Below are 25,780 nucleotides of genomic sequence, written 5' to 3'. Positions count from 1 at the left end.
TAATACTGGTCAATAGTTCTCAAACTTTAGCATGCATCAGAATCACCTGGAGGGCTTGATAAGTCAAACATGGATTGCTGGGTCCTGTCTCTAGAATTTTTGATTCAGTTAATAGGGAGTGGGGCCTGAGAATTTTTAAGTCCAACAAGTTCCCAAGTGATGCTAATTTTGCTCCAGGAACCATGCTTTGAAAGCCACTTGTATAGGTTATAAATTCTAACTGACCTTGAAATAGGTTCTGTTCCCAGTCTCTCCACCTGGCCTTCTCTTCAAGCTCTTGGGAGAAAAGTACTCCATATTTGCCAAGATATCTACAGGTATCTTGTCCATACACTGCAGGTCATACCCTTGATAAGCAAACTTAAGTGTCCAAAGGAGGGAAGGGATTTTATAAGGAAGAATAGTTGATCTCTTTTGGTGTCTCATCATCTAGCAATTATCAGAGCATATAATGGGCACCCAGTAAGATTACCTGATGAACCTCTAACCCTCTGATTTTGAGGCCAGTGGTATAGTATCTATAAATATTTCTTTATAAACTTTCTTAATCCTTTATCAGTTTATATGCAAATAAAAATAATGAAAAAGATATTATTTAGATTTTAAGAATTATAGTCAATGCTTATATGGGTTCTAATTAACCAGATTTCCCCCTTTTATATTTATTATATTTAGCCATATTTGATGACCATAAATTATTTTGAATATCCTAAATTATGATCTGTGTTGTTTATTCTTTCATTCAATACGTTTATTGTATGTTAACTATGTACAGGTTAAGCTCTGGAGTTTCAGTGATACAGGCATAGATACATAGATACAGATACTCTATGTAGTATAATATAATTTTCTAGCTGAAGATATTTTTTCTAGTTATTTTATATTAATAATGCTTGAATGTTATAAATAAGATTATTCAGAAACATCAAAGTAGGATATTCTGAAAAACAGAAGTTTAACTAGCTGTTATTTCTTATCACAAGGAAAATAACCACTACCATATGACTTCCTAAGTAGACACATCGTACAATCAAGTTCTTACCCTAGTTGTGATGTGGTTTTAAAAGAAATTCATAATCAAGTGAAGACAGTAATTGTTGTGTCTTTGTACTGCTATATGATTTCAGACGGAAAAGATTTTTTAAATTAAAACTTACTGGATTTCTGCTGTATGTTGTGATTTTTCCAAGACTGCTAGGGAAATTATCTTTTTTTTTTCTTTCAGGACTACTGTTGACTTGGGCTTATCATATTGTGGCCATTTGGCATCTCTAGGTGAAGCTTACTTAGGAGTAACTTCCAAGGCAGCCTCTTGACTCTTTGAATTCTCTTAGCCAGTGAAACCTTAATTTGTTGCCTTTCTTTTCCCCCTTTTGGTCAAAAAGGCATTCTCAACCCCTCGATGCCAGGGTCAGGCTCATTCCCAGAATCCATGTCCCACATCACTAGGGAGACTCGTTCTTCTGGGGTGGAGGGTGGGGAGAGTGATGAATTTATTTGCAGAGTTAGGCTTAGAGAAAGTCCATATTTGAGCAACAAAAGAGGTTCTCTGGAGGTAACTCCTAGGCATAATTATAGGTGGTCTTAGCCTCCCCTTTACAATCCTAAATTTCACCAGCAAGTCTCCAGATCGAGGGCTTGACTTATAAAGTAGGGGGTTCCTAAGTTCACATAGCATATGTTAAAAGTCTTTTCCATTGATGAACTTATGATCTAGTCAGATTGAAAAAATGAACCATACGTACATGAAACCACAGTGTGAACCATTCAAAATCAAATCATTAATTAAAACAAGTAATTGAATAGAATAGCATCTATGAACTAAAAGAATGATCAGAGTGAAGTAAGATTAGTGAGGTCTTTTGTGCGCAGTTATTGATAATGTCAGGGCAAACTATTAAAAATTTAGTTGGACTAAAAGTTTAAGTTACGCTATTCTATTTTGTAACTTGTTAGCTATTAGACTGGCCTCAACTTGAGTTTTAGTTTTGCTACGTATATCTTAAGCTTATTCTGAGAAAACTCAACAAATAGTAACCAAGGATTCATTCTCTCCACCTCCCTGAAAATTTTGTAGAAGCAACATGAACCAGGGAGCTTCCCTCTTAACTCTTTATGGATAAAGTGAACATTGTGTTCTTAGATTTGTTGATATGATTCGTAATTAAGAGAATGGTTGAAAAGCCTAATAATGAGTAACAAATCCATATTATTAAGCTTAACCCGAGTCAGATTTGGTAGTTTTTTTTTAAATTAAATGTAATCTGCTTTTGATTTTTGGTTGTGTGTAATTTGTTCTTCATCCAAAGAATTTAAAGATAGAAATAAACATTCATGACATGAAAAGTCACCCCTTTTCTAAAGCTTTTCCTGTCCTGCATTTCAAAGCCCTCTGCAGAATTAATTATCCCTGTCTCTGTTCCCTTGCTAGTCTAATACTCTTCTCTGAGTAGTCATCTAGCCTTCATAATTGTACTATGATGAACTATATGTAGTGATAATGAGAAAAAGTTATATTTCAAAAGCATTTGGTGAGGTTTTCTTTTTATTATGAAAATTTTCACATATATACTAATGAGAGAGAATGCTATAAGGAATCCCATGTACCTATCCTCCAACTTCAATCATTGTCAGCATTCTGCCATTCTCGTTTTTCTCCATCTCCTTATATCACACTTTTTATTGTTTGTTGTTAGCTGGAGCATTTTAAAGCAAATCCTAGATGTCCTATCATTTCATCCATAAATACTTTGGTATGTATTTCTAACAAATAAGGCCTTTTTTCCTGATGCCATTTTAATCACTCTCAACAAAATAAAATGATAATTCCTTAATTAGCATCTCAGAATACATGCCCAATTTGGCTCAAAATTGTGTTTTTTACAGTTGATTGGTTTGAATCAGGATCCAGATAAGGTCCACACATTGCATTTGGTTGACAAGGATCTTAAATCTCTTAACCTTCTCTATACTTGCATACTCCACTCCCCCCACGCACACACACACACTATTTAATTATTGAAGAAACTGGATTGTTTGTCTAATAGAATTCCTACATTTTAAATTTGGATGTTTTTTTCCTGGTAGTATCATTCAACATGTTCTTCTTTTCCCCAAATTTCCTATAATCGGATGGTTTAGAGCAGAGAATGGATTGGGTTCAGTATTGGCAAGAATGCTTCATAAGAAGTACTGTGGATGTCCTTTTGTTTCTTATCAGGATGAATATGACATCTGTTTGTCCTGGTTGAGTGAAGATTGGTAGGTCTGGGTGCTATAATGTCCCATATCAACCTTTCACCTGATCGTTTTAGCAACCTTGGATAAATGTTGCCTAAATCCCATTAATTCACTGAGGCTTGCAACATGATGATTTTCTAATTTTGTCATTCTAATGGTAATTCTGATAAATCAGCAACTATTTGGTTTGCTTGAAATACAGTCCAGAAAGGAAAGGCAGAAAAATGCCTTTTTCCCATTTTTTTATTTGTTTTCAAAATCATGAGTTGAAGTAACTGAGGGCCTTATTTTTAAATATCATGGATTTTTGTATTTGTGTTTCAATCTTTTGCAATAATTATACTTTTTGACTCTCAAACTGCCCCTTCTTTGGTCAGTGAATGCCCCTTCAAGTTGGTTTCTGTGGCTTTTGATATGACCCTAGTAATCTTTGGTAACTTTCTTGCTTTCAGGCATAAGAAAATAACCCTGATTTGACTTCTCCAGACTTGGAATCATCCATTTCTCCAAAGGGCCCTGTTCCTTTTTAGTGGAAATGTGGGCACTAATAGTGCTCATTATTACTGGACTGCCATTGCTTCTAGGCCTTTTCCGTGGACAGGGTTGGTAAATATGTTTTGTTTTTTTTTTGGAAAGAGAAAAATAAATGAGGTGTTACTACCAGTACATCCGATTCAAATTAAAGACATTAAAGGGTTTTTATTTAATATATTTGCTTCTATAATAGTATCTCTTTTCTCTCACACTGAAAATCTTGGTTCCCGATAACTAACATAATTATTTATTGCTTTATCCTACAGTAAAAGTAGCTTCAAAAGACCTAACCACATATAACAAGACTGCTGAATACAGTTTAAAGTTTCTCTGTGTTTCTTTTTTATCCTTAGAATATATGCTTCCAGGGATGTGTCATCAGAATATGTTTTTTACAGTTACTTAAAAGTTTTTACTGTAGGTTATGCCAAATTTATTATGCCAAGGCTATTTTCAGTTTATTTCCACTTTTAGAGATTGCTTTTTTCTATTTAATGATTTTTTATTTACATAAAATATTTACATGGTGCCCCAAATTAAACTGTAAAATAAGGTGCATTTAGAGTGTCTACCTGTCATCTCTATCCCTTCTCCCTCTTTTTTCCCTCCCCTAGGTAACCATCTTTATCAGTTTTTTATTTATTCTTCCATTGTTGTTGTTTTTTTTAAATATAAGCAAATACACATGGATTTGTCCTTCCTCCAAAATTTTCACGTAAGATAATAATACTGTACACGTTCTTCTACACCTTGCTTTTTTTCACTCAACATATGTTCCAGAGATCACTCCATAGCAGTATGGAGGTATCTTCCTCATTCTTTTTTGCTACTGAATCATTATACCATAGTTTATTCAACAAGTCCCCTCCTTATTGTTGGACATTTGGGTTGTTTCCAGTCTTCACTATTAGAAATAATGCTGAAAGGAATAGGCATCTTAATACCCTATTTAATATTTTTGCTGATATATCTTTGGGATAACTTCCTAGAAGTATAATTGTTGGATCAAAGGGTAAATGCATACATAATTTTGCTAGAACAATAATCTAGCCCTGTCCACCTCCGAAGTCAAGTCTTTTCTCTGTATTACATTGGCTCTCTTACCCAGGTAAAAAGCAGAGAACAGGGAGTTAACAGAATAAATGGTTTAGTCTTTTGTTTTAACCTGGAAGAAATACAGTATTTTGTTTTTCTCTTTTTATAAAAATACTTTAAAATATGCATTTTTGTTTTATTTGGGAATCTTTGTTGTATAGGAGGATATAAAAACATGTCTTTTTTGTCCAAGCTAATAAAACAATTTCAGTATCTGTTTTTATTATTTATTTAAGATGGTTCTGTCTTTGAAATACCATGGCAAAAATATCCCCCAGATATCTCTAGCCTATTAAGAATGATACACCTTCTAAGTATCTTAGTTATTTAACAAGTATTTTAAAAATCTAAAAACAAGTTACTTTATAAGTATCTGTTTAAATTAACTTTAGTAAATAACATAACCAAAACATTGTTCAGGGTTCTGTAAGTAGCCATAAAATTAATCTCGGAGCGAGATTTTTTTTTTAGCATCAGCACTCATTGAGCACTTTATATGTGTTATCCTCTTTAAGCCTCATAACAACCCAGTGAGGTCGGCACTGTTCTATTCCATTTTACAGATGAAGAAACTGAGGCACAGAGAAGATAAGTAATTTACCTGAGGTTGCAACTCATAAATGATAGATTCAGACCTAATAACGTTCAAATCCTGTGAGATCACAGGTTTTCTATTATAAGTGTTAAAAAAAGGTCATATCAAACAATAAGAAATAGTTTATAAAAGGGAAACATTTTTATATTCTTCCTCCCTAGTGAGTGAAATTAAATCCATACTGTTAACCAGTGAGCCATGCATGAAGATTCATAGACACTTTCTTTGGTGTCTTAAAGAACTAGCTGCAGTTAAAACCCAGATTCTAATTTTACAACGTACAATTAATTTTACAATCTCTAACAATATTAAAATAAAATGTTACTATTCTGTGACTTAAAGAAAAATTCTCCAGTTAAGTGTGGGAATGCTTGAGTATGAAGACAGCATCTTAAATCTCTATGCAAGTTGTACACAAAGTGTTACTGCATTGAAAAAATAGTGGTGTGAATAATATCTGCTCACATCACAAGACACTTGATGTATCTTAGGCCTCAGTGTTTGTTGGATTTTGCAATTTCATGAGCAAGATTTGTATTTTTTTAAAGTTCTATATTTCTGTGCATTCCACTTAATGTCAGATCTGTGTTCTTGGATTGTAGAGTTGCTTTAAAATAAATAAATAATCTCAGCCCCTCCTCCCACCACTCCCCATCCCCCCCACGCTCATTTTGTATAATATGGTAATGATATCACCGTAGCAGTAATTACGGGTCATCTTCATTTCTTTCATCTCTGCCTGTTCTGACGGCTTCATTCCTTTGACGGAAAGATTTGGCTCTGGGTGCTATGATTATTTTGTTAAGCATTATTCGAATAGACAGGAGTTAGAGAAATTAATCAATCCAAATGCAATTAGCATCATGTTTAACCCAGTGATGGACGTCTCAAGGTGAAACAGCCAGGGGAGTTTCGGACATTATTATTCAATCCAGTGGCTCTTATCTAAATTATAATCAAGAGAGGTGTTTATTGGCTTCTCAGTGTGAAATTGTAACTCTTTCCCTGCCCTGGGGGTCGAGAAGACTGGACCTCCATTCTCTCCAGACTTGAGCTTCTGCCAGCACCTTGCAATGGAAAGAACCCAGCAAGAAAGTTGTCTTACTATCCAAGTCATTTGAAATTATCTACACTGTGATGTGGGTCTGATTTTCCTGAGAGGGAAGCCTAGCCTGTGGATAAGTGACTCTTACCTAACTTGGGGCAAAATATTTTGTGTACTGATCAAGTCACTTTGACTAGTTGTGTTCTGTCTTAACCTTACATGATAGATTATCATTGCTGTTCTCACTTTATGGATGAGGAGATTAAGACTGTGTGAAGCTACTATCCTTTGGTCATAATAACTGTATCACCAAGATGGATTACCATGTAAAGGCCCCGAAGCATAAATGTTCTGCACAAATTTATGAGTGTTTAATAACAGTTCTAGCCCCAAGAGTATTTGTCCATTGCTTTGATCTCCTTGCCTTTCACTCAATGAGTTTTACCCTTGTAAAGGGAACGAAGTGACACTGTGAAATAGACTAAATAGTTAGCTATCATTCCTTGAGCAGAAATCTTTGGGGTTTTTTTGTTGTTGTTTTGGTTTTTGTTTTGTTATTTTTATTAGGGAGAAGGATGATTAAAAAAAGATTGCATATCTGAAATCTAGTCTTGTTTTGCTCTTACAAGAGGGCAGGGCAAGGAGAGTTGATGGAGAAACACAAGCTTTCACCTGAATACAACATTTTTCAAATGCCTGACAATTAAGATTCTTCTACTTCTGCCTTCAATCTTCAGGCATCATGGCTGACACGTCCCATATTTTATGTTCCTGCTTGATGTTTTATATTCTGAGAATAAATCTGTTGGCTGGGTGTTTCTGTCCTCTTCTTGTTTCTGTTTTGAAAAGCCATTAAAATTATTTTCCATATTGGAACTGTCCAAATTTGTTTACCTGCACATTGAGTCCTGTCCTTTCTTTTCCTTAGTACTTCTTGGATGAAACAGTGTTCTGAAATGGACCTGATTGTGAATTGAAGAAAAAAAGTTTGATATAAAATTATCTTTTTCTGAATTCACTGGAGGGAGAACTGCTCTTGAAAGAAAAGGTCCTGTTAGAGAGACAAGACACCCAATAGAGAATCTGGAAAGTGTACCCCCAAAAAGCTTTTTTCAGAATTCTGAGAAGAGAGATTTTGATAGTAGGTGATAGTTTTATCACAGACATAGCATCTAGATGGTTCTTTTCTGTGATCTGTAGTACCTCAGTACCCTTTTTGAAATGCTTACACCCAAAGTACTTGAAGCAAATGCTTCAAGACTGCTCTGCTGCCCTTCAAATGCTACTTTTCCATTTTAGAGAAAAGTTAGGTTACTACCAAAGACTCTCACTTACGTGTATTCCCCAAGAAGAGCTGATTGAGAGTGGTCCGTGGCCCTTATTTTGGTTCACCACCTGCTGAGGGCCGCAGAGCCCCCTAATGGAATGCGGCACTTAGAGACCCCCCTCTTCCAATGACACCATGCTCGTCTCAGCTCTCCTGCTGTTGACAACAGCACCAGCTCCCCTCACATCAGAGGCTTTAAAAATTGTAGTCCTTGAATTGAATTAGTGATCACCTGGTGCTGTTTTCATGCGCAGGCCTGACACTGAACTTGGAGCATGGTAAAGAATCTCCATCTGGCACACTACCCTGGCTCTGCTCTGCCACGCCAGCTCTGTTCCATAGCCCCAGGAAAACTTTCCACTTTGCTGGGAGAGACAGAAATCAGTGTTAGAAATCACATTGGTTGCCTTTTGTTCTCCTCTAATTCCCTAAAATACCTGTGAACAGCTGGCTCCATCTCAAAGGTCGCATTGCCATTGGGAACAGTCCCTTTCTGCTAGAAAGCATACCTTCTAATTTATTTGAGTCTTAATCTTCCTTAATGTGTAGTACATAGTAGAACATGGGTCTGACTTAATTGTCCTTCCACACCCTTCATGCTTCTCTCCTGCACAGCATACACTGACAACTTGTGGGTTCCTCTTGTCATAGTTATTACACTATGGTTATTCAAGAGACCAAAAAAATAACTTAAAGATCCAAAGCCATAATTATAACAAATGGTATCATTTCTACAAACATCTCTGAATCTAATAAACCATCTTTTACTACATTGATATAAACTAAACTAACTAGGATCTTACATGTTCCTTTTTGCTAGAAGTAGCTGCTGGTAGAGTTAAGGGAAGTAGCTGCCTCTAACACCCAGTATCACTCCAGCAGGATTTAATCCTCCAGAGTCTGTGTGTCACACAGAGGCAAGTTGTTCGTGTTACCATTTGCTTTCCCTTTGAAGATCTTTTTAAAAATAAATAGTTAGCCTGTGTGTGCTCATTCATTGTAGACCTGGTCCCTTTTTTGTGGCGTGGCAGCTAAGGAGACTCCAGTGCTTGCCATGGCCTAATGAAAACCTAAGGAAAGAGTCAAGACAGAGCAACAATCATATTGGCTTTATGGGAGGTGGGGGTGGGCAGGGTGGTTCTGTGGTGCAGTTGAAGATTAAGAGGCATACGCTATTTCATAAACTAATGAAAGCCTATTGTGAATGACAGGGTTTGTTGGTGAGGCAAGTAAGATTCTGATTTGATGGGCAGCCAAGTAATGAAACAAACACACCTGGACAGTTGGAAATAGTGGACAAAGATTCGATTGATATGTTCTAGCAGCAGACAGGTGGTGTGTACGAAAAAGGGAACCTGCTACTCTACTCCAGAACTCTGTTCCCGTAGACCAAGAATATAGATTCTCAATTAGAAAACCACGATTTGGTTCCACCACATCCCAGCTTCTAACCAAAGAGTCTCTCAATTCTTTCATTTTCTCCTTCCTCATTCCTGAATTGTACATGAAGTAACTAAAGTAACTGGTATATGTGCACAAGCATATTGCCTTTTTTTTTTTCAACTAAATGGCCAATGAATGGCATATTTTGATTGACTTCAAATGGAGGAAAACTACTGGTTTTGTGAAAATATCCCCTTTTTTCCATGAGTACCATGCTCATTCAGCTTCCCTTTATATTCCAGTAGGTTATTTTACTCTCACTGTTTTAACAAAACAACAGAACCATAAAATTCTTGCATATCTTGTTTGATCAGAGAATTTTAATGCCAGTGTTTTATCCATAGCTGTTACATGTAGGGCAATGTGTCTTTAAGTAGGGACACATTTTTCTAAAAGAAACTAATCCTAGTTTTCCCTTCTTGTTTAAATTGAAGTAAATAAATAATAAATTATTATGCATCGCTAGCTATTGCTTGTGTGACCTTTGTATATTTTCCCACCTTGAACAGAGGAGGAAGCTGAAGTTCAGAGAAGCAACTTGCATAACTTGCCCACGGTGGTCCAGGGTAAATATAGGGGCTGCAGTCCAAATTCAAGCCTGTCTAATGCTAAAAGTGTTGTTCTTCCCACAGTGTTATGCTTGCCTCCTTTGTTTCCTGGCCACTCATATCTGAGTCTCCTAAAGACACAGTCTGTTGTTGCTCCTCTGGCTGTGAGAGAACCAGTGAGAAGTCACTCTTCTCCATCTGCCTCATGTTTTTAATCGTATCAAGGCACAGAAATATTTTAATGATAGTTTGCACTGGAATTAAAAACCAAGTACTGTGAGTTTTTTTTTTTTTTTTTTCACTAAAAAGTTACTTAATCTTTACATTTTTCCCAGATAAAAGCTGAGCAAATTTTATCAGGCAATTGCCTCAAAGTTATAATCTAGAAAATCTTTCTGTAATGAAACCCATATGTCATGGGCGAAAGGTGCAAAGCCCTGGAAGAGAGGGTTGGCCTCGTGAGAGATTCTGCACCCAATCTCGTTAACCAGGGTGCCTGTGGTAATCCCTCATCCCCTCGCCGGTGAGAAATCAATCTGTACCACTGAATCTTTTTCAACCTTCCACCAGAAAATTTACTGCAGCGATGGCAGTTTGGGGATAGTTGTTGTGAAAAGGGAGCCAGAGGCAAGGCTAAATGTAGGATAGAGGAATTGGAGATCTAAAGAAGAGATTGTATTAAACCACACACCACTTTCCAAGCAAGCGGGATGGAGCCCTCCCTTCAGCCCTGACCTCTCTAAGTGTACCCAGGTATTTACAGCTGCCATGAACCTGACAGCCAGGAGAAACTCTGAAGGGGATAATAGAAACAACATAAACTTGGAAGTTGACTGTGGTTTATCTACTTGCTGTCTTTAAAAGTGTACAAGTTGTCCCCTATCCCACAGTCTCCACAACAATTCACACCTTAACCTTCTGGTGACAGGCTCTGTTGTGGATTTCTCCATTTGTGATCTCTGCAATGCATAGGAGGGCCTGTAAATCATGACCTGACATGGAGGTCATGCATCTCTTCTGCACAGCATACACCGTGGTGGCTGATGACCAGGAGACCCCTCTTGGCATAGTTGTTAGAATGTGGTGGCAGTGTGTCCTTCCTGTTGAACCTTGTAATCCTAGAGAATAAATCCAGAGCCAGAAAATAGTTAACAAATTTTCTTGAAACTCAGTCTAGATAGAAATCTTGTCCTCTCTAGGATGGTTTTCTATACAATACACTGTGAAAGGAAAAGACCAGGAAAGAAAGGAGGAACTGGAAATGCCAATCTGAGGATCGTATAATATAACCCTGGCCATCGTGGTAGGATTATATCAAGCTATAACCATTGGGAAGAAGGAGGAATGGAGCAAGGCAGGGAGAAATAGAAGTCTCTTCCTCCCCTCTGCCAACAGGCAATAGCCATCTCCAATGGGTTTTCCCCAAAGAGATTTGAAATCCTTAGTAGGAGTCTTTTAGTAAAATACTTTTACATATAAAAACCTACTGGAAGTTGTGTTGTGTGTGTTTGTGTGTATATGCGTGTAGAAGAGGAATACAGAATAGTAGCAGAAGGCTGTCTCCCTATTCCTAATAGGATTTTGTAGCAGCATGTGCGAGTTTGTTTCAGAAGTCAAAAATGAACAGATGTTGGTATAAATTACCTCTGTGTCTGATGTCTTGCAAATTAAAAGCACAGTTGGCATCACTAAACAATTTCACTAGGTTTGGGGGGATGTGGTTAGCGGATGGTGATTACTGTAGCAGGTCGGTAAGAATCTTCACACTGCAGCAGAGCGGGAGAGCAAGGATAAAGAAATGAGGAATAAAATGAGGGGTATGTGAATTAATCAGAAATGTTAACGTCTTTCATGACAAGTGAACAGGAAGGCACGTGCTGTGGAGCAGCCCTCAACCCACAGCAATTTCTCTGTGTGCAAAGGGGGCTGGTGCTTAGGGTCTGATTTATAGGGCACAGCCCTCTTTTAGGGAGCGGCTGTGTCACACATTCGTATATCTCCTATATGGGACTGGTGAGTGGGAAAACTTTCTCCCCTCCCATGTAGAAGATGATGTCTTTTGAATTACTTCTACTTTTACGGTGGTCTCCTGCATCTCTGTGTACTTGGATTAGGTTGGAGGGGGAGGAATGATTGAGTAGAAAAGGGGTTGTTAAAAGGGATTGATTAAATTCAAGGAAAGCTTGCAACTAAGAGACTTCGGCATATCCTTTTATTTTTCCTTTTTAATTCTTTTGATCTCTCAAATAGATTAGGTTTTTTCTTTTTTTTTGTTTTTTGTTTTTTTAATTCTCAGACTTAAAATATTAGCCAGTCTCCCAATTGGGGGAGAAACAGTAGAGAATCGGGAGATCTGAGGGGCAGTAGGCAGAAATAATTAAATTAGTGCAGTGCTCCAGGCCTGGCAGAGTTTTTGCGTTGTCCCTTGTCTAGAGTACCTGCTTCCAGCCATGTTGCAGGATCATTTGATACCATGTTTGAAAGTCCTTAATAGGCATCCGGAGTAGGTAGATAACCCATCCAGTAGAAGTAAATGATGAGACCCAGTCTGCCTCAAAGTATAAGTAAATTCCTATGGGATCAGGCTTAGGGGAGAGATTCTAAGGAATAGTTTTTTTGAGATTGCTGGCCTCCTTTATCACTATTTATTCATTCATTCTGCAAATACTTAGTATAAGAGAAGACTGTTTATCCACTCTGAAAGGTTTTGTGTTAATGATAACCACTATACCAAGCATGTTCACTACCGCTATCCAAGAGGAATGTCAGGCAAGGACATTGGCATTCTCCCCATTTTACAGATGAAGAAACTGGGGCTCAGAGATCTCACCATACCCAAGGTGTCACCCAGCTGCTAAGTGCTAGAACTGGAATTTAAACTGAGTTCAAATCCTGTGTTCTCTGAAAGAAGCCTGTGCTCTGTCTCATGTAGAAGAAAGTAATTGCTTGGATTTCCTCTAGGGTAGTTAGTCCTTGGCCCCTCTAATATCTCTACTAATCTGACATTACTTCCATTAAGGGGAATACTTTGTCTTGCCAAATACACAAGGTACATTGAAAAAGAATCCTATGATACAGAGAATGGAGCAACAAGGGTCACTAAATAGTCCTATTACTTTTCTATAGAAAGGAAGGAAGCTAACATTGATTGTGTTCCTACTTGTTCTAGTTCTTTTGTATATTATTGTTCCTCTAACCGACATTTATTCAACAGATATGAGGTCTAGCACTATTCTAGGTCCTGATGATATTAAGAATGATAAAATAATCTTTGCCACCAATTCTGACAGTTTAGTGGAAGAAGACAAGTACATAAACAAGTAATTGCATGCAGGTGTTATGGGACTTTACATGTACAGGGTTTGGTGTAAGTCCAGCAAGGAAATTATTGTCAGTTTGATTTGGATGGGGGTGGGGTTGTGGGAATATGAGGCAATACCCATCACTGGGGCCTCCACTCCTAGTTAATGGAATTTTCTTTCCCTTTGTTGAAGCCCAAATAATTGTTAAAGATGGGGGTGGGGGGTGTAGACTGTAGTTAGCAAAAATCTCCTTATGGTTACAGAGTTTGTATTGTTTTATTTCTTAATTGTACACATAAACAAGGAACTGTTAAATTTAGGTGGGGCTGGGGTGGGGGTAGCTTATTCATCTGGCACCATTTGCACTAGACTTGGCAGCAAGGTGGCTAGAGCAAAGGTTTTTCTCATCGCGGCAGGTGCCTCCCCAGCCGCTCCTTTCTTTGGCCAGGATGGCCTGTGCTCTTAGGAGGCCTGGGGCATAGCCTTCCTTGAACCCACTGCATGATTCCAGAAGCCTTCTGACTTCCTGGCCAACCATCCAGAAACTTTGAGCATTACTAAATCCATTTAAGAGATCTGAAAAGATAAACCGTGGGGGGTGAGGATGAAGGGGGTGTTATGCTACCTAAGCTTTTTGAGAATTTGCTTGACAGGGCTAAAACAGGGAGCTTCTAAAGTGGCCCTTGTATTAGAGAAACGTTTTACTTTCATTTTGGAGCCTCATATGTAGGAAAGTAGCTGTATAAACCCTCTTGTAACTACGGCATCCAAAGATTGATAGTGCTGAAAGTCGGAGAAAGACACATAAACCCTGCCTGGCTATATTAAATATCTAAAGACTGACAATGCCAAGAGAGAGAAAACCAAACTTCTATAAACCCTACTTTATTACACCACCCACAGATGAACTGCACAGAGGGAGTATAAACCCTGTTACATTACAGCATCCAGGGACTACTACTGCCGAGAGATGGAGTAAATGATTTCTAATTTTGATTTGAGGTTATAAATGTCCAGAGACCAACAACCCAGAGAAGACTCTAATCTTGGTTGATTTTAAAAGCCTCAGAGAGCAAACCCCCTGAGATAGTGAACATAAGTATTCGGTTACATTCTTAAGAGAGTGATGGGTTTGGGGGAATTTGGGGGATTTTTTTAGAGGTAGATAAGGTCTGTCCTAGTCAGCCTGCACCTTATGACAATTACCAACTTCAGAAAAGCTTTGTCAAGTTTTAGTTAGCAATAGTGATTTGTTTTTCTCCTTTTAGGAAGTTAGTGGTGATTGAATCTGTTACAGTAACCATTTTTTATACAGTTTAAATCTATATGCATTTTTTAATTAAATTTTCCTGTGATCCCTTTTTCAGATTTTAGGTTTTCATTGATCTTTCATTTGCTTTATGATTCCAGCCAGAGAGATGACCCGGGGGAAATTCCTCAACATTCTAGAGAAGCCTAAGAAGTAGCAGCTGCCTGTGGACGGGATGTCCAGAGGATTCTAACTATGCTCCCTTGCCAGTGCATCTCTGACCATGCACACCTCACTGCTTCCTCAGGAGAGGCCGGAGGGTGTACCTCCAGGACTGACCCTCTCTCCTGCTCCTGGCACTCCATGTCTCTGAGGACTTCGGCAACAAGAGAAGAATCTGCTCTACCCGAGGATCATTGCAGTTTTTCCATCAGCTTCCAGACTTGAACGTGCTTACCTCAGATGTTGGCAACAGCAGAGGGCATATCATTCTTAAAGGTCAAAGTCCTGCTTCCTCATTTCCAGAAGTGATTCAGGAGCCCCAGGATCTTACAGTTGATTTGATTCTGTGATGGCAAAGTCAGTTGTGCTATATCGATTGGATGGGTTTTTTTGAGTTGTACTTGATCTCTTAGGAAGTATTTATGATGCAAGGAGACCAGAGACTAACCAGATTTCTGGACCAGTCCATGCAGCCTGACCTGTGAGCTCTCCAGTTTATAGTAGGTTCCAAGAATCCCCAGCTGGAGAAACCAGAGTCTTCTCAGAATGTATACCTGCTTTTCCAGTTCTACAGTTCTCATGATGGTCCCATCCCCCAACACCTTCTATTCCCTTACACTCAGTCCCCACCATCCAGTTCTGACTCCAGGGAAGGGGATCTCTGAGTAGTGAGTCCCTCCTGGGTTTTGCTTGTGTCATGAAAGCCTCATCTGTACAAGGTTGCATTAAGTTCTGGACCTCAAGACCAACATGAAGGTGACAAAAAGGACTTTTGAGTTCTAGTTAATCTGCTACAAATTCAAGCCAGGAAGTCAGTATGACCTGAAAGATGGTAGAAGGGTATGATTTTCAGGAGTTCCTATTTCACAAGAAACTAGAAACCCTAATTGGCCTTAGAATAATGTGCTGTGGGATGGTGGCAGTGTTTTGTCTCCCTTATGTCCTCACACAGCACCTGTCAGAGACTTCACCCATCTGACAGAATTACATGCACATGAAAGAATTTCATGGCTTGAATACAACTCTCATGGAGCTCTTCATCAGTGCTAGAACCTGAAAATCTGATCCATGGACAAAATCAATTAATACATGTTCTCTGAATTTTATCTTACAAGCCAGCCCCACAGTCCCTGATGTTTTGAGAAGTACATGGGGTTTCCTAAAAAAAAGGGACATCCATGTGGCAGAAATCTAATGGTATTTGGACTCAAGGAAGGTTATGGTCAAGTTTTGGGTCCTGAGTGCTTGTACTAGGGTATAGTACTCTCCAATTTAACAGCTAGTCCGTTAATCATTTTCTGACCTTCATACCTTGTTTCTCATGCTAGAATTAATGTTGGATTAAAAAAAAGGAGGGGGGGATCAAACGTGAGACACAAAAGATGAGGATGAGAAAGAAAACATTCTGCTTGGGTGCTACTTAGAAGTTTAGGTTTTAGAGGCTTTGATTTTAAGTTAAGCTTATTATCAACATTCCTTTATCTCCCTAAATGCGGTTAGCCTATGTGTTTGTGTGTGTGTGTATGTGTGTGTGAGTGAGTGTGGCCAAAAAATAGTGCCATAATATCAAATTCTTCCTTTGCTCTGTTTTTGAGAGTTGATGGCATCAGGTACTTTCAAGTGCTTGGGGAAATTGAGGACTATATGGAGAAATACTGGGATAGTTCCCCACACCAACCCTGTAAACCTGAAGCTATGTAGTTGATTTTCTGGTCTGCTTTGGCCTCTTTCTTTTACCGTCATCTTGTTCACCAGCACTTAATGTAAGTAGATGTTTTAGAATTGCGATATTTATTGGTTTTGTATTTGTTGTCCTTAGAAATGTTAATGATGTATTTTTATAATGATAATATAAATTTATGTACAGTGAGTGTATGTATGTATTTCAGGATGTTAGAGGATTGTACTTTATATATGATGGTTTCTGTGTCTTCAAATAAACATATCCCTTTTATAGGAGAGTGAGTTTTTCCTCAGAAGGCCAAGTTGCATATTTAAAGCATAGACTGCATCAAAAAGCACATCTGTGATGATAAAGAACCCATTGCCTTCCCCTTAATATTTTAGTGGGTAGTTTGGGGCTTTACAGTAGTCTCCCAATTGGCGTTCCAGCTTCCAATCTCATCCTCCTTACCAGCCATTCCAGCTCACTATGTTCAACTCCCTAAATTAATATTTGGAAATCTTTGATGCCAGCCTCAGCCTACTAATAGTCTGGATCTCTCATTCAGACCTTAATACTCTCTACATGTAATTCTAACTGAGCCTCCAGTTTGGTTTCCTTCCTCTCCTGTAGATGAAGTCTCTATTCCAGTCAATCTAAACTATTCCCCTTTCCTCACTTTTGAGTGCCTTTGCTCATGCCTTTGAGTTCCTACAAAGTCTTACATCCCTTTTAGAACTGTCAAACCTATTCTTCATATTAACCTCTGAAGATCCAGCTGGAAATTATCCTTTCTCCTGCATTTCTATGACATAAATGTATACCGTCCCTGTGACTCTTATCACATTCTGCCTTGTATTGAAGTTATCTGAGTACGTTCTCTTATTGCCCTACTAAATTGCAAGCTCCTTGGTTATGACTGCCTCCTGCACATCTAGTTCTTCTGCAGTGTCTTGGTTATACTGGGTTCAAAACCTATCTGTAGACTTCCAGTTAAATATGATGCCTCCTTCTAAAACCCTTAGTGTAGTTCCTGTCCAACCTTGTTCAAGAACTGCAGAAGACTATGAAGTTTCCTTTTCAAAAAATTGTTCTGCTACAAGAATCTCATTGTCCAAATGTGGTCCTGGTTAACAGAATTGAATCAAGAGGCCATCTTGCCCGATGTCTTCCTAGGAAAAAAAAAAAAAAGTTGGTGGCATTGTCAAAAAATAGCTTACTTGCTCTAGACCAGAGCATGCCATTTTAGAGAAAACAAATTGCTTATCACCATTGGTTCATTATTTATTTCCAAGAAAACAGCGGGATGGACAGATTTCTATGATCTGGAAAAGCACAACTCACTGACTGACTGAACAGGGACAACATTATCAGTGTTCTATCTTAAGTCTTTAAAGATGACTTTTCCCACTGGCCCACAGGTTTGTTTCCCTTTACCTTTGCCATTCTTACTACCATCCTTGCAATGCAGCTGTTGGCTGTGGGCCACAGTGTCCTGAGAAGCATGATGCTGGTACTTCGAGGAACATTTTTAAATTCTTATTAAAATCATTTCTTACCAGCAGTCTCATTGCTTTCAGTCACATTGATCTCTAAGATTTTGGGCCTCTGCTGATTTGTTTGACTCTTCTGCCATAATTAGAGCACTGAGAGTTCACTGGATATATTGGAATACCATTATTAGCTTTTCCTTATCTTTTTGATACCCATTTCTCATGTATTTAAAATGGACACTTGCTGACTGCTCCTTGTTTTTGGTTCTCTTAGCTGCTGCTTAATGTAGACCTTCTGTCTTCTGGACTCATCCAAATCAGAAGAGTGAAAATAGAACTGGTGAAAGTCATTCCATTGCACTATGGCTTCAGAAGGGTATTTGTACTTCCATAGGAGCTTTGAATGAAGCCAAGAAATGTCATTTCCAATGGGATGCATTGATCCCTACTGTCTCCTCCAGGATTCAAGGATCATAGGAAAGTGAACAGGCAGAGGAAGAAGTGAGGAAATGGGCAGATGGGCCAAGGTAGACAGTCCCAGGGGTCAAATAACACTGTTCCTTACCAGCCCTCAACTTCTGCACAAACCTTATCTAAAGCATTTATTTGGTTATGTTCTCCAGTTTCTGTTGTCTTCATCCTTTAAGAGCTATGTGACTAGCTGACCCCTGCATGGGCTTCATTTCACCAAATGGCCTGGCAACCCCCCACCCCCAGAGAATGATCAAACAATGATCTCTCCAAGCTCATAAGTTCTCACTGGCCTTAGTTTAACTGACTTTTCCTATATATTTTTTTGGCTTTTTGACACTTTGGGGATGTGTTGCTGACTATGCCTAAAGAGACCCCTAGCCTTCCCACACTTTGCTCGACACTCTTTCTTCCTGAACAGGGGACACTTGGGGGCTTCAGGTGGCACTGGTTGGCGACAGTGCCGGTGGAGCCTGTTAATTAGCACAGGAACACCCCAGTGTTCCATTAGGCAGGCCAGGCATTCAGAACCTTCCCCTCCTGGGGGCCCCTTCCTCCTAATGAGAGCTGGAAAAGGGGCCCTCACAAAACACTGCCTCAGAATAATCTTCCGCTTTGTCCCCACCAGTAACCAGGGCTGACAGGATCACTCTGTCCGTTTCTTTTCTAATTAGCACAATTCCAGCATGGTCTGAGCCAGCATATGGAAAAGAGCGATCAAAAGAGATCAGACAACCGTACCGAATCACAAACACAAAGACGGCCATTCCCCGTAATTAGGTGAGACAATTCCTCAGTCTTTTCTCGGCTGGAGTTTGCTGCTAAGACTCTTGCTGCTTGGGTCCCAGCAACACAAGTTCCATGTCTCCCTGGGACACTAATAAGCCCCAAATTGTCTTCCACTTCACACAACTCTAACCAGAGGACAGATGTGGGGTTGGGGGGGTGGGTGCAGTGAGGGGCAGGGTCTCTAAACAAGCAGCTTGTGCAATGTTTCCTCAAGTCCAAGAAGCATACACTGCGGCTGTGGGCAGAGAGGGAAGAGGCAGTTGGCTCTAGAGGAGAACTACGGTGGACACGGCCTGGTCCCTGTCACTTGAGCTGGAATCTGAGGCACTTAGAATGCCTGACCCTCAGGGGAAGCCCACTCCATTATTTGCCTCACTCACCCTATTCGTTCTCCACCTTGTGCCAATAGTCCCCTTTTGGTCTCCTTTTCTCCCACTGTCCACCCTGGTGGCATCATGGGCTGCTGGGATGGTGTGGGACCATTCCTGGAACCACATGGAAACCCTTACAAACAGTAAACCCCCCTGCAACTATAGGTAATGAAGTCAGTAATAACAAACACAGCCCATATGTGAATTCTGCCCTGGAAGAACTCATGACCTGGGAGGGGCTCCTACTTCCCCCGATTCACTCTGTGTCTCCACTTCCAACATCCTTTGCCTTCACGTCTCTGACTCTTCCCCAACCCCAATGCCTGCTCTCCCCATTCTCTTTCCTGGAAGATCCCCTTTTTAGAAAAACAGAAGAGTAGCCCATCAAGTGCTAGGGCAAGAAGCCATAACTGCATTCTCTGGCTCAAAGGTTGCCCACTTAATCAATAGAAACAGCTCCCCAGGATTGCAGCCCATGACAGGGATTGTTTGGAACGATACAGCCATGAACTTGGTCATAGCCAGGGACAAAGGAGTACAGCGGAGAGTGGCTGTTGGAATCTCAATTAAAATCAAGCTTTGAGCTGAGTTGGACTAACATATTTTCATCTTTATCCTGCCCTCTGCTTTCTGTTTTGATCTATAGCTGATGCTTTTGAAAGTAACCTCCAATACCCAGAAAACACTTGGTTATCCAGGGTCCAAGGAGTCAGAAAACTCAAGTAATCAGGGTTGCATAGTTGTTTTTCCATCTTCCTTATCTGAGACCCAGAGAGGTAACTATAAGATTTGACTTTTTAAATAGCTCCTGGGACATGTCAAAGAATTGATCAAATCTGTTTAATCTAAAGTTTCTTTGGTGATAAACAGAGGTTAGCAGTGTCTGGCACAAAATTGGTGCTTAATAAAAATTTGTTGAAAGAATGAACTGTGCCGTGATATTCAGTGTTCATAGCCCTCTCGCTAGACTAAGGTACAATAAAAACCTGGATTTTGAGAGGCAGGGATGAACTTGTAAAAGTCATTTCTCTCTGAGCCTGTTTCCTTGGGACCTTTTCCACTTTAAAGAGGCAGCCTGGTGTCATGGATAAGGGCCTAGAGCCTAAAGTTGGGTTGCCTGGGTCCATACTTTGTTTCTGCCACTTTCTAGCTGTGGGACTGTGGGCAAATTGCTTTAACTGCCCTGGACCTTCATTTCCCCATCTATGAAGTGTGTCCAATAAAAACACCCAGCTCCTAGGGTAATTGTGGAGATTAAATGAATATTTGTAAAGTGTTAGAACAGTGCCTGATACATATTACCCATTATATGACGGCTTGAGAGATACCTCTGTAAAATTGGATTTAATGTAGTTTTTTTATTTTTTTACTTTAGTTATATTTGTTAAAAATGGGTAGTTCCTAGAGGAAACATGGTAACTTGTAGTTACTTTGAATAGTCCATTAAGCAGGGTACCAATTTCTCTAACTCCTGGGAGAGCTGACATTTTACTGAATGCTTCCACTGTCCCTGCCATTAGAGGGTGCCATGTCCTTCAGGCCCCTGGGGCAACCCATTCTGACGCGGGCACTCTGTGAATACTCTTGTTGACTCTACAGACAATGGCACCAAAGACCATTTGCTGCCAATAAGCAAGGGAGGGAATGGTGTTCTTATGATATTGGCAGGTTTTGTGAGCTGATATTGGGCTTGGTGTAATCACTGTGCTTCACCCATCTTTGTGGTCCTAATATTTCCTGAGCATCTGTCTATTCCACTCACTCCACAGGAATGCACTACCCTGTTTTTCTCTGACGTCTCCCCACCCCTCCTTCGTTCCTCCAGTGCTTTTCTGTGGCACAAGATTTGTCAGATACTCGCCTCCATACTGGGGCTGAACAGGGTCCTCTCAGGCCTGGCTCCCAACTTCAGCCTCCGCTCAGCTTTTCTCTCTCTAGGAGCCCAGGGAGAGCAGCTTGGCCTGTCTCTGCAGCCCGAGCCCTCGGGGTCAAGCAGGGCTGAAGGTCAAATCCCAGGGCCTGCTGGGACGCGGCCAAGCCCCAGGAGTCAAACTGGTCTGAGCCAGCGACTCCACACAAAGCTGCAGCTGAGAAGAGTCAAGTTGAAAAATCAGTGACTTGAGGCTGAGTGGAAATGAGAAGTATGGGCTGCGGCTGTCGGAGTCCTGGGCAGGGCCACGAGGGGTACACGGGGGTCAGAACCAGATCTCTGTGGACTGGGCAGCTCGTGGAAAAGCCAACTCCCGAGACTGCTTCCCCTTGGCCTCCTGCTGCCCACCATCTGTCTCTGCGGCCACTGCCTCTACTCTCTCGCCTGCTGGACCTCGTCCCTTGCTTTCCCTCAGCCCCTCTTACCCAAAAACCAAATGGCCCAAAGTCCCTTTAAACATGTAACTATTAAATACATTTTGGCACATCCACTTAGCAGCCTCTTATGCAGCCATTTAGTATGTTTGCAAGGAGGTCATGACTCATGGAAGAAATGGTTGGTCATATGGATACATGTAAAATTGTAAATAAAGCATGATGGCCAATGCAGGGTGGAGGTGGTGGGAATGGAAGGAAATAGACTGACCACGGTGGTTACAGTCAGTGCTTGCTGCCTGGTTGGAGGATTATGGGTAATTTCTCTTCTACATTTTCCAAACTTTCTAAAGAAGCATGTATTACTTTTATAATATAGGGAGAAAAGAAACTCTGAAGCTGGGTATACAAGTATACAGGGCTTAAAATGCCCTGTCCATCAGCCCAGCCAGTTAATAGGCACACACACACACACACACACACACACACACACACACACCATTGATATTTGTTTTTGGTAACGAAATTTTTTGTGTATGCAAAAGTCTACCAATTTGTAAACCAATAAGTATTTACTGAGCACCTAACTAAGCACCTACTAAGCATCCAGCCTTGCCCTAGGCTCTCTACACTAGGATAAAGCATGTTTCCCAACCACACCTAATCCCACCCCTGCTCATACTCTATAGAACCTTTGCCCTGGAACAGAGTAAGGCACTCATTGGATGTTGAGTCAGTGTTACAAAATAGCTGTCTTTTTCTTCAGTCAGTCCCCACACCAAGAAAAACAAATCTCACCTAATTTTGCTTTAGAGACTTAAGATGGAATTTCCCGAGCTCTTGGGCCTGTGAAACATCTCTCCAGACGCTGTGTTTGTGAGAGCTTCCTTCACTGCTTTCTTCCTGCTCACCTCCTCTTCCCAATTTGAGAGAAAAAATACGAGTTTGGGGTCAGGCACAGGGATGGGTCCAGAAGAATCTGGGTTTTTAGTCATACTTTCGTCACGAACAGCCAGACAGAGGTGCTGCACTGTCAGGAAAATGGCCAGACAGAGGTGCTGCACCACCTTCCGTCCAAGTTGGGATCTGGGGGAGGGAAAGGATGTGTAGAAGAAGGTGGTTCTCACCTTTATGGGAAGACAAGTGTGTATATAAAGTTGGTTTCCCTCCAAGATGAGAAGCAGAGTCATAATTGATGAGGAAGAGGGAGAGAGAAAAGCCTCAGAGCCAGATGACATAAGAAAATTGTGGTGAAGAACAGATATTGTCCCTGAGAAATGCCCAGACCACACCATCTCCAGGGATATGGAATATACCAGCCTGGGCAGATGACTGAGCCCTGGAGGGCCCAAAGGAGCCTGCCTCGCTCCTCATTTTCCTCCAGTAGAATAGATGTCATGATGAATAAGAAAAATTCTCTACTTGCCACATCCACACCCTCCTCTACTTTACCAGTACGTGCACTTGTCCATCTGGTTTCCAAAGAGGGGTTACTTTCTGCCCAGCTCAGGATAACAAAACAAAGAAGTCAGCCATGAGTAGCCCTGATTTCGGCCCAACTGTTAGCCCTGGGGCTTCCAGCCAGATAACTGGGGTGACCAGATCTGATCAGCCCCCAAGGAAGAGAGGAGCCCTCCAAGACAGGCAGCTGGGGCAGCTGTTAGGGTGTGCGGGTTGCAGGGCAGGTGACACTTCCCAACATCACCAAAGATTGATGCAGACCGGTTTGGTTCTGACCCTGTCACACCAGGAAGGATAATGATTCCAGCAGCACCTGGCATGGGAGGGGGGCTTGTGGTTGGGGCTGTGAGGATGGTGTCTCACTTTGCATCTTCATTAATGATCTGAAAGACAGGGGTAAACAGCATGCTAATGAAACCTGCTGATGATTGGTGTGACAAACCCCAGAGAGGACAGAGAAATAGCATAGCGAGACCCAGATTGCTTAGAAATATGGGCAGGAGATTGTCAAATGAGAGTCAGCCCAGGAAAATGAAAGTCGACATGTCAGGGAGGAAGGATGGAGGTGCCTCTGGGTAGGGGCTGCAAACCTGGGAAGCGGGGATAGGTGGCAGGGTCAGGAGGCTGAGTGAGGGGATGAGGTTTGGGTATGTTGGGGGCATTCAGAGGGGCCTTGAAGACCCCATGGATGAATACCTTTGTGCATGGCTGGCCAGGACCAACTGCGGCAAGGAGGCTAGAACTGGGCTGTGGGGCCAACCGTATGGGAAGCATGGGGCCAAAAATGTTGCCTGGCCGATTGGCCTGAGCCAGCTCCTGGACCCTCTGCAAGGCAGGCCCTCTGACTTCACAGCCACAAGCTGTGCCTATTTGTACCTCAAGCAATTAAGGCTAAAAATGCCATTTTCACCTGAAATACTAAATGAAACAAGCCAAAACACATTTTTTAATTTTTGCCCTCTATTACCGAGGTTAGGATATTCAAGAATAGGAAAACAAAAGCTTTTCCCCATTCTCAGTGGTTTCCCATTCAATAAACATTTCTCAGAGGTCTAAGTCATTTACATTAAGTGCACAAATTTTAAGTGTACAATTCAATGACTTTATCCCTGAACAAATCTCTTGACCTCTGCGAACCTTGGTTTCCTCATCTAAAATGGGTGTAACAGCAGTGCCTATCTCGTAGCTGTGTTGTGAAGATTAAATGAAGTAGAATAGGTAAAGCACCTAGAACATAGTAAGCACTCAGTGTGATTATAATTACTGTTTATTACCATCTAATTTGTTCCCTGAACTTTACTTTTAACTCCCCAAGTAGATTATAAATTTATTGAAGTCAGGAACTGTCTTAAACATCTTTTCAGCGCATGGATGCTGAATAAATCCTAGTTTGATGGATTGATATACTAGAATTCCTTTTTAATATGAATAACTTTGTTTTTGCCCAACTTGCATCTGCTTTCAATGAAATCACTTTCTTCAGAATGAAAAAAATCAAGTGAAATCTTGATGTCATGAGTATTTTTGGAGACAAAATATCCCCCATGAGATTGGTCTAACAACACATACACCGCCTGATTAAATATTAGGCCAAAGAAGGGATTCCAGCCTGGTGATTTCTGAGTCGGATCCAGGTTTGAAATGGGTGATTAGCCATCCCAGTTTGTCTGGAACTAAGGGATTTCCCAGGATGTGGAACTTCCAGTGCTAAAACTGGGACAGTCCTGGGCAACGGAATGGTTGGTTACTCTAGTTTGAATCCAAGCTCTGCTACCTAATAGCTCTGAAGCCTTGGCTAGGACTTGTAGCCTCATTGAACTTAGTTTCCTTTTCAGTAAAAGGAGGGCCGTGGGGGAATGGATATCTACTTTCCTAGATGGTGGAAGGATCAAATGGAATACTGTTGGTATTTAACAAGGTGTTTGCCATATAAGAAATGCTCAGTAAACGTTGACATCAATTTTAAGATTCCATGGAAGTAAACTTCAACACAAGCTCAAACGTCTATAACGATAGAAGTCCAAATGGTGGTTACTCTTGTTGGAGGACTGACTGGGTGGGGTATGAGATAACCTTTTGGCAGAAATGGAGAGGAGATAGCAAAAAAAATGTCTTTTCCATGGGGTTAATTAGAATAAAAATCTGCTGAGAACTTTAGTAGTTCTTCCTTCCTTTTTCATGCCCCACTCTACAAAACAAAACCTTGCATTCTCCCAGCCTCCATCCATGGAGACTCACTTTTGATGTCACGTCATCATGGCGTTGACTTGAGAACCATTTTGTGGTTCTTCACTGGCTCTGTCCCTGCCTCTCTCTTTTCTGATATGAGTTACTCTGCCCACCACAGCCAGTGGGGGCACATAATTCCCCAAGAGGACTTTCACAGCAGACCCCAGGCCCCTTCCTCAAAGTCCTACTGCTGGGAAGTGGAGTTGCCATGTCTTTGCAACACTTAGGAATACATACGGTCTTCATTAATTCCACTCCTTGGTATATACCTGTTCTAGTTTGCTAATGCTGCCGGAGTGCAAAACACTAGAGATGGATTGGCTTTTATAAAAGGGGGTTTATTTGGTTACACAGTTACAGTCTTAAGGCCATAAAATGCCCAAGGTAATGCATCAACAA

At 40.6% G+C, this 25,780-nt stretch overlaps 1 protein-coding gene across 1 annotated transcript in view; it reads left to right on the top strand.

Annotated features, from left to right (window-relative positions):
- Positions 1-16,564, top strand: part of LIN52 (lin-52 DREAM MuvB core complex component) — a 149,125-nt gene extending 132,561 nt beyond the window's left edge. Inside the window, exon 6 of the mRNA XM_037832313.1 lies at positions 14,540-16,564. Coding sequence (XP_037688241.1) covers positions 14,540-14,595 — 56 coding nt within the window. The 3' untranslated portion in view covers positions 14,596-16,564. The remainder of the gene's footprint in view (positions 1-14,539) is intronic.
- The last annotated feature ends 9,216 nt before the right edge of the window (positions 16,565-25,780 follow it).

This window comes from Choloepus didactylus, chromosome 4 (assembly GCF_015220235.1).
Source record: "Choloepus didactylus isolate mChoDid1 chromosome 4, mChoDid1.pri, whole genome shotgun sequence".
NCBI lineage: Eukaryota > Metazoa > Chordata > Mammalia > Pilosa > Megalonychidae > Choloepus > Choloepus didactylus.
The sequence above is the reverse complement of the archived record's forward strand: the minus strand, read 5'-3'. Positions and strand labels throughout refer to the sequence as shown.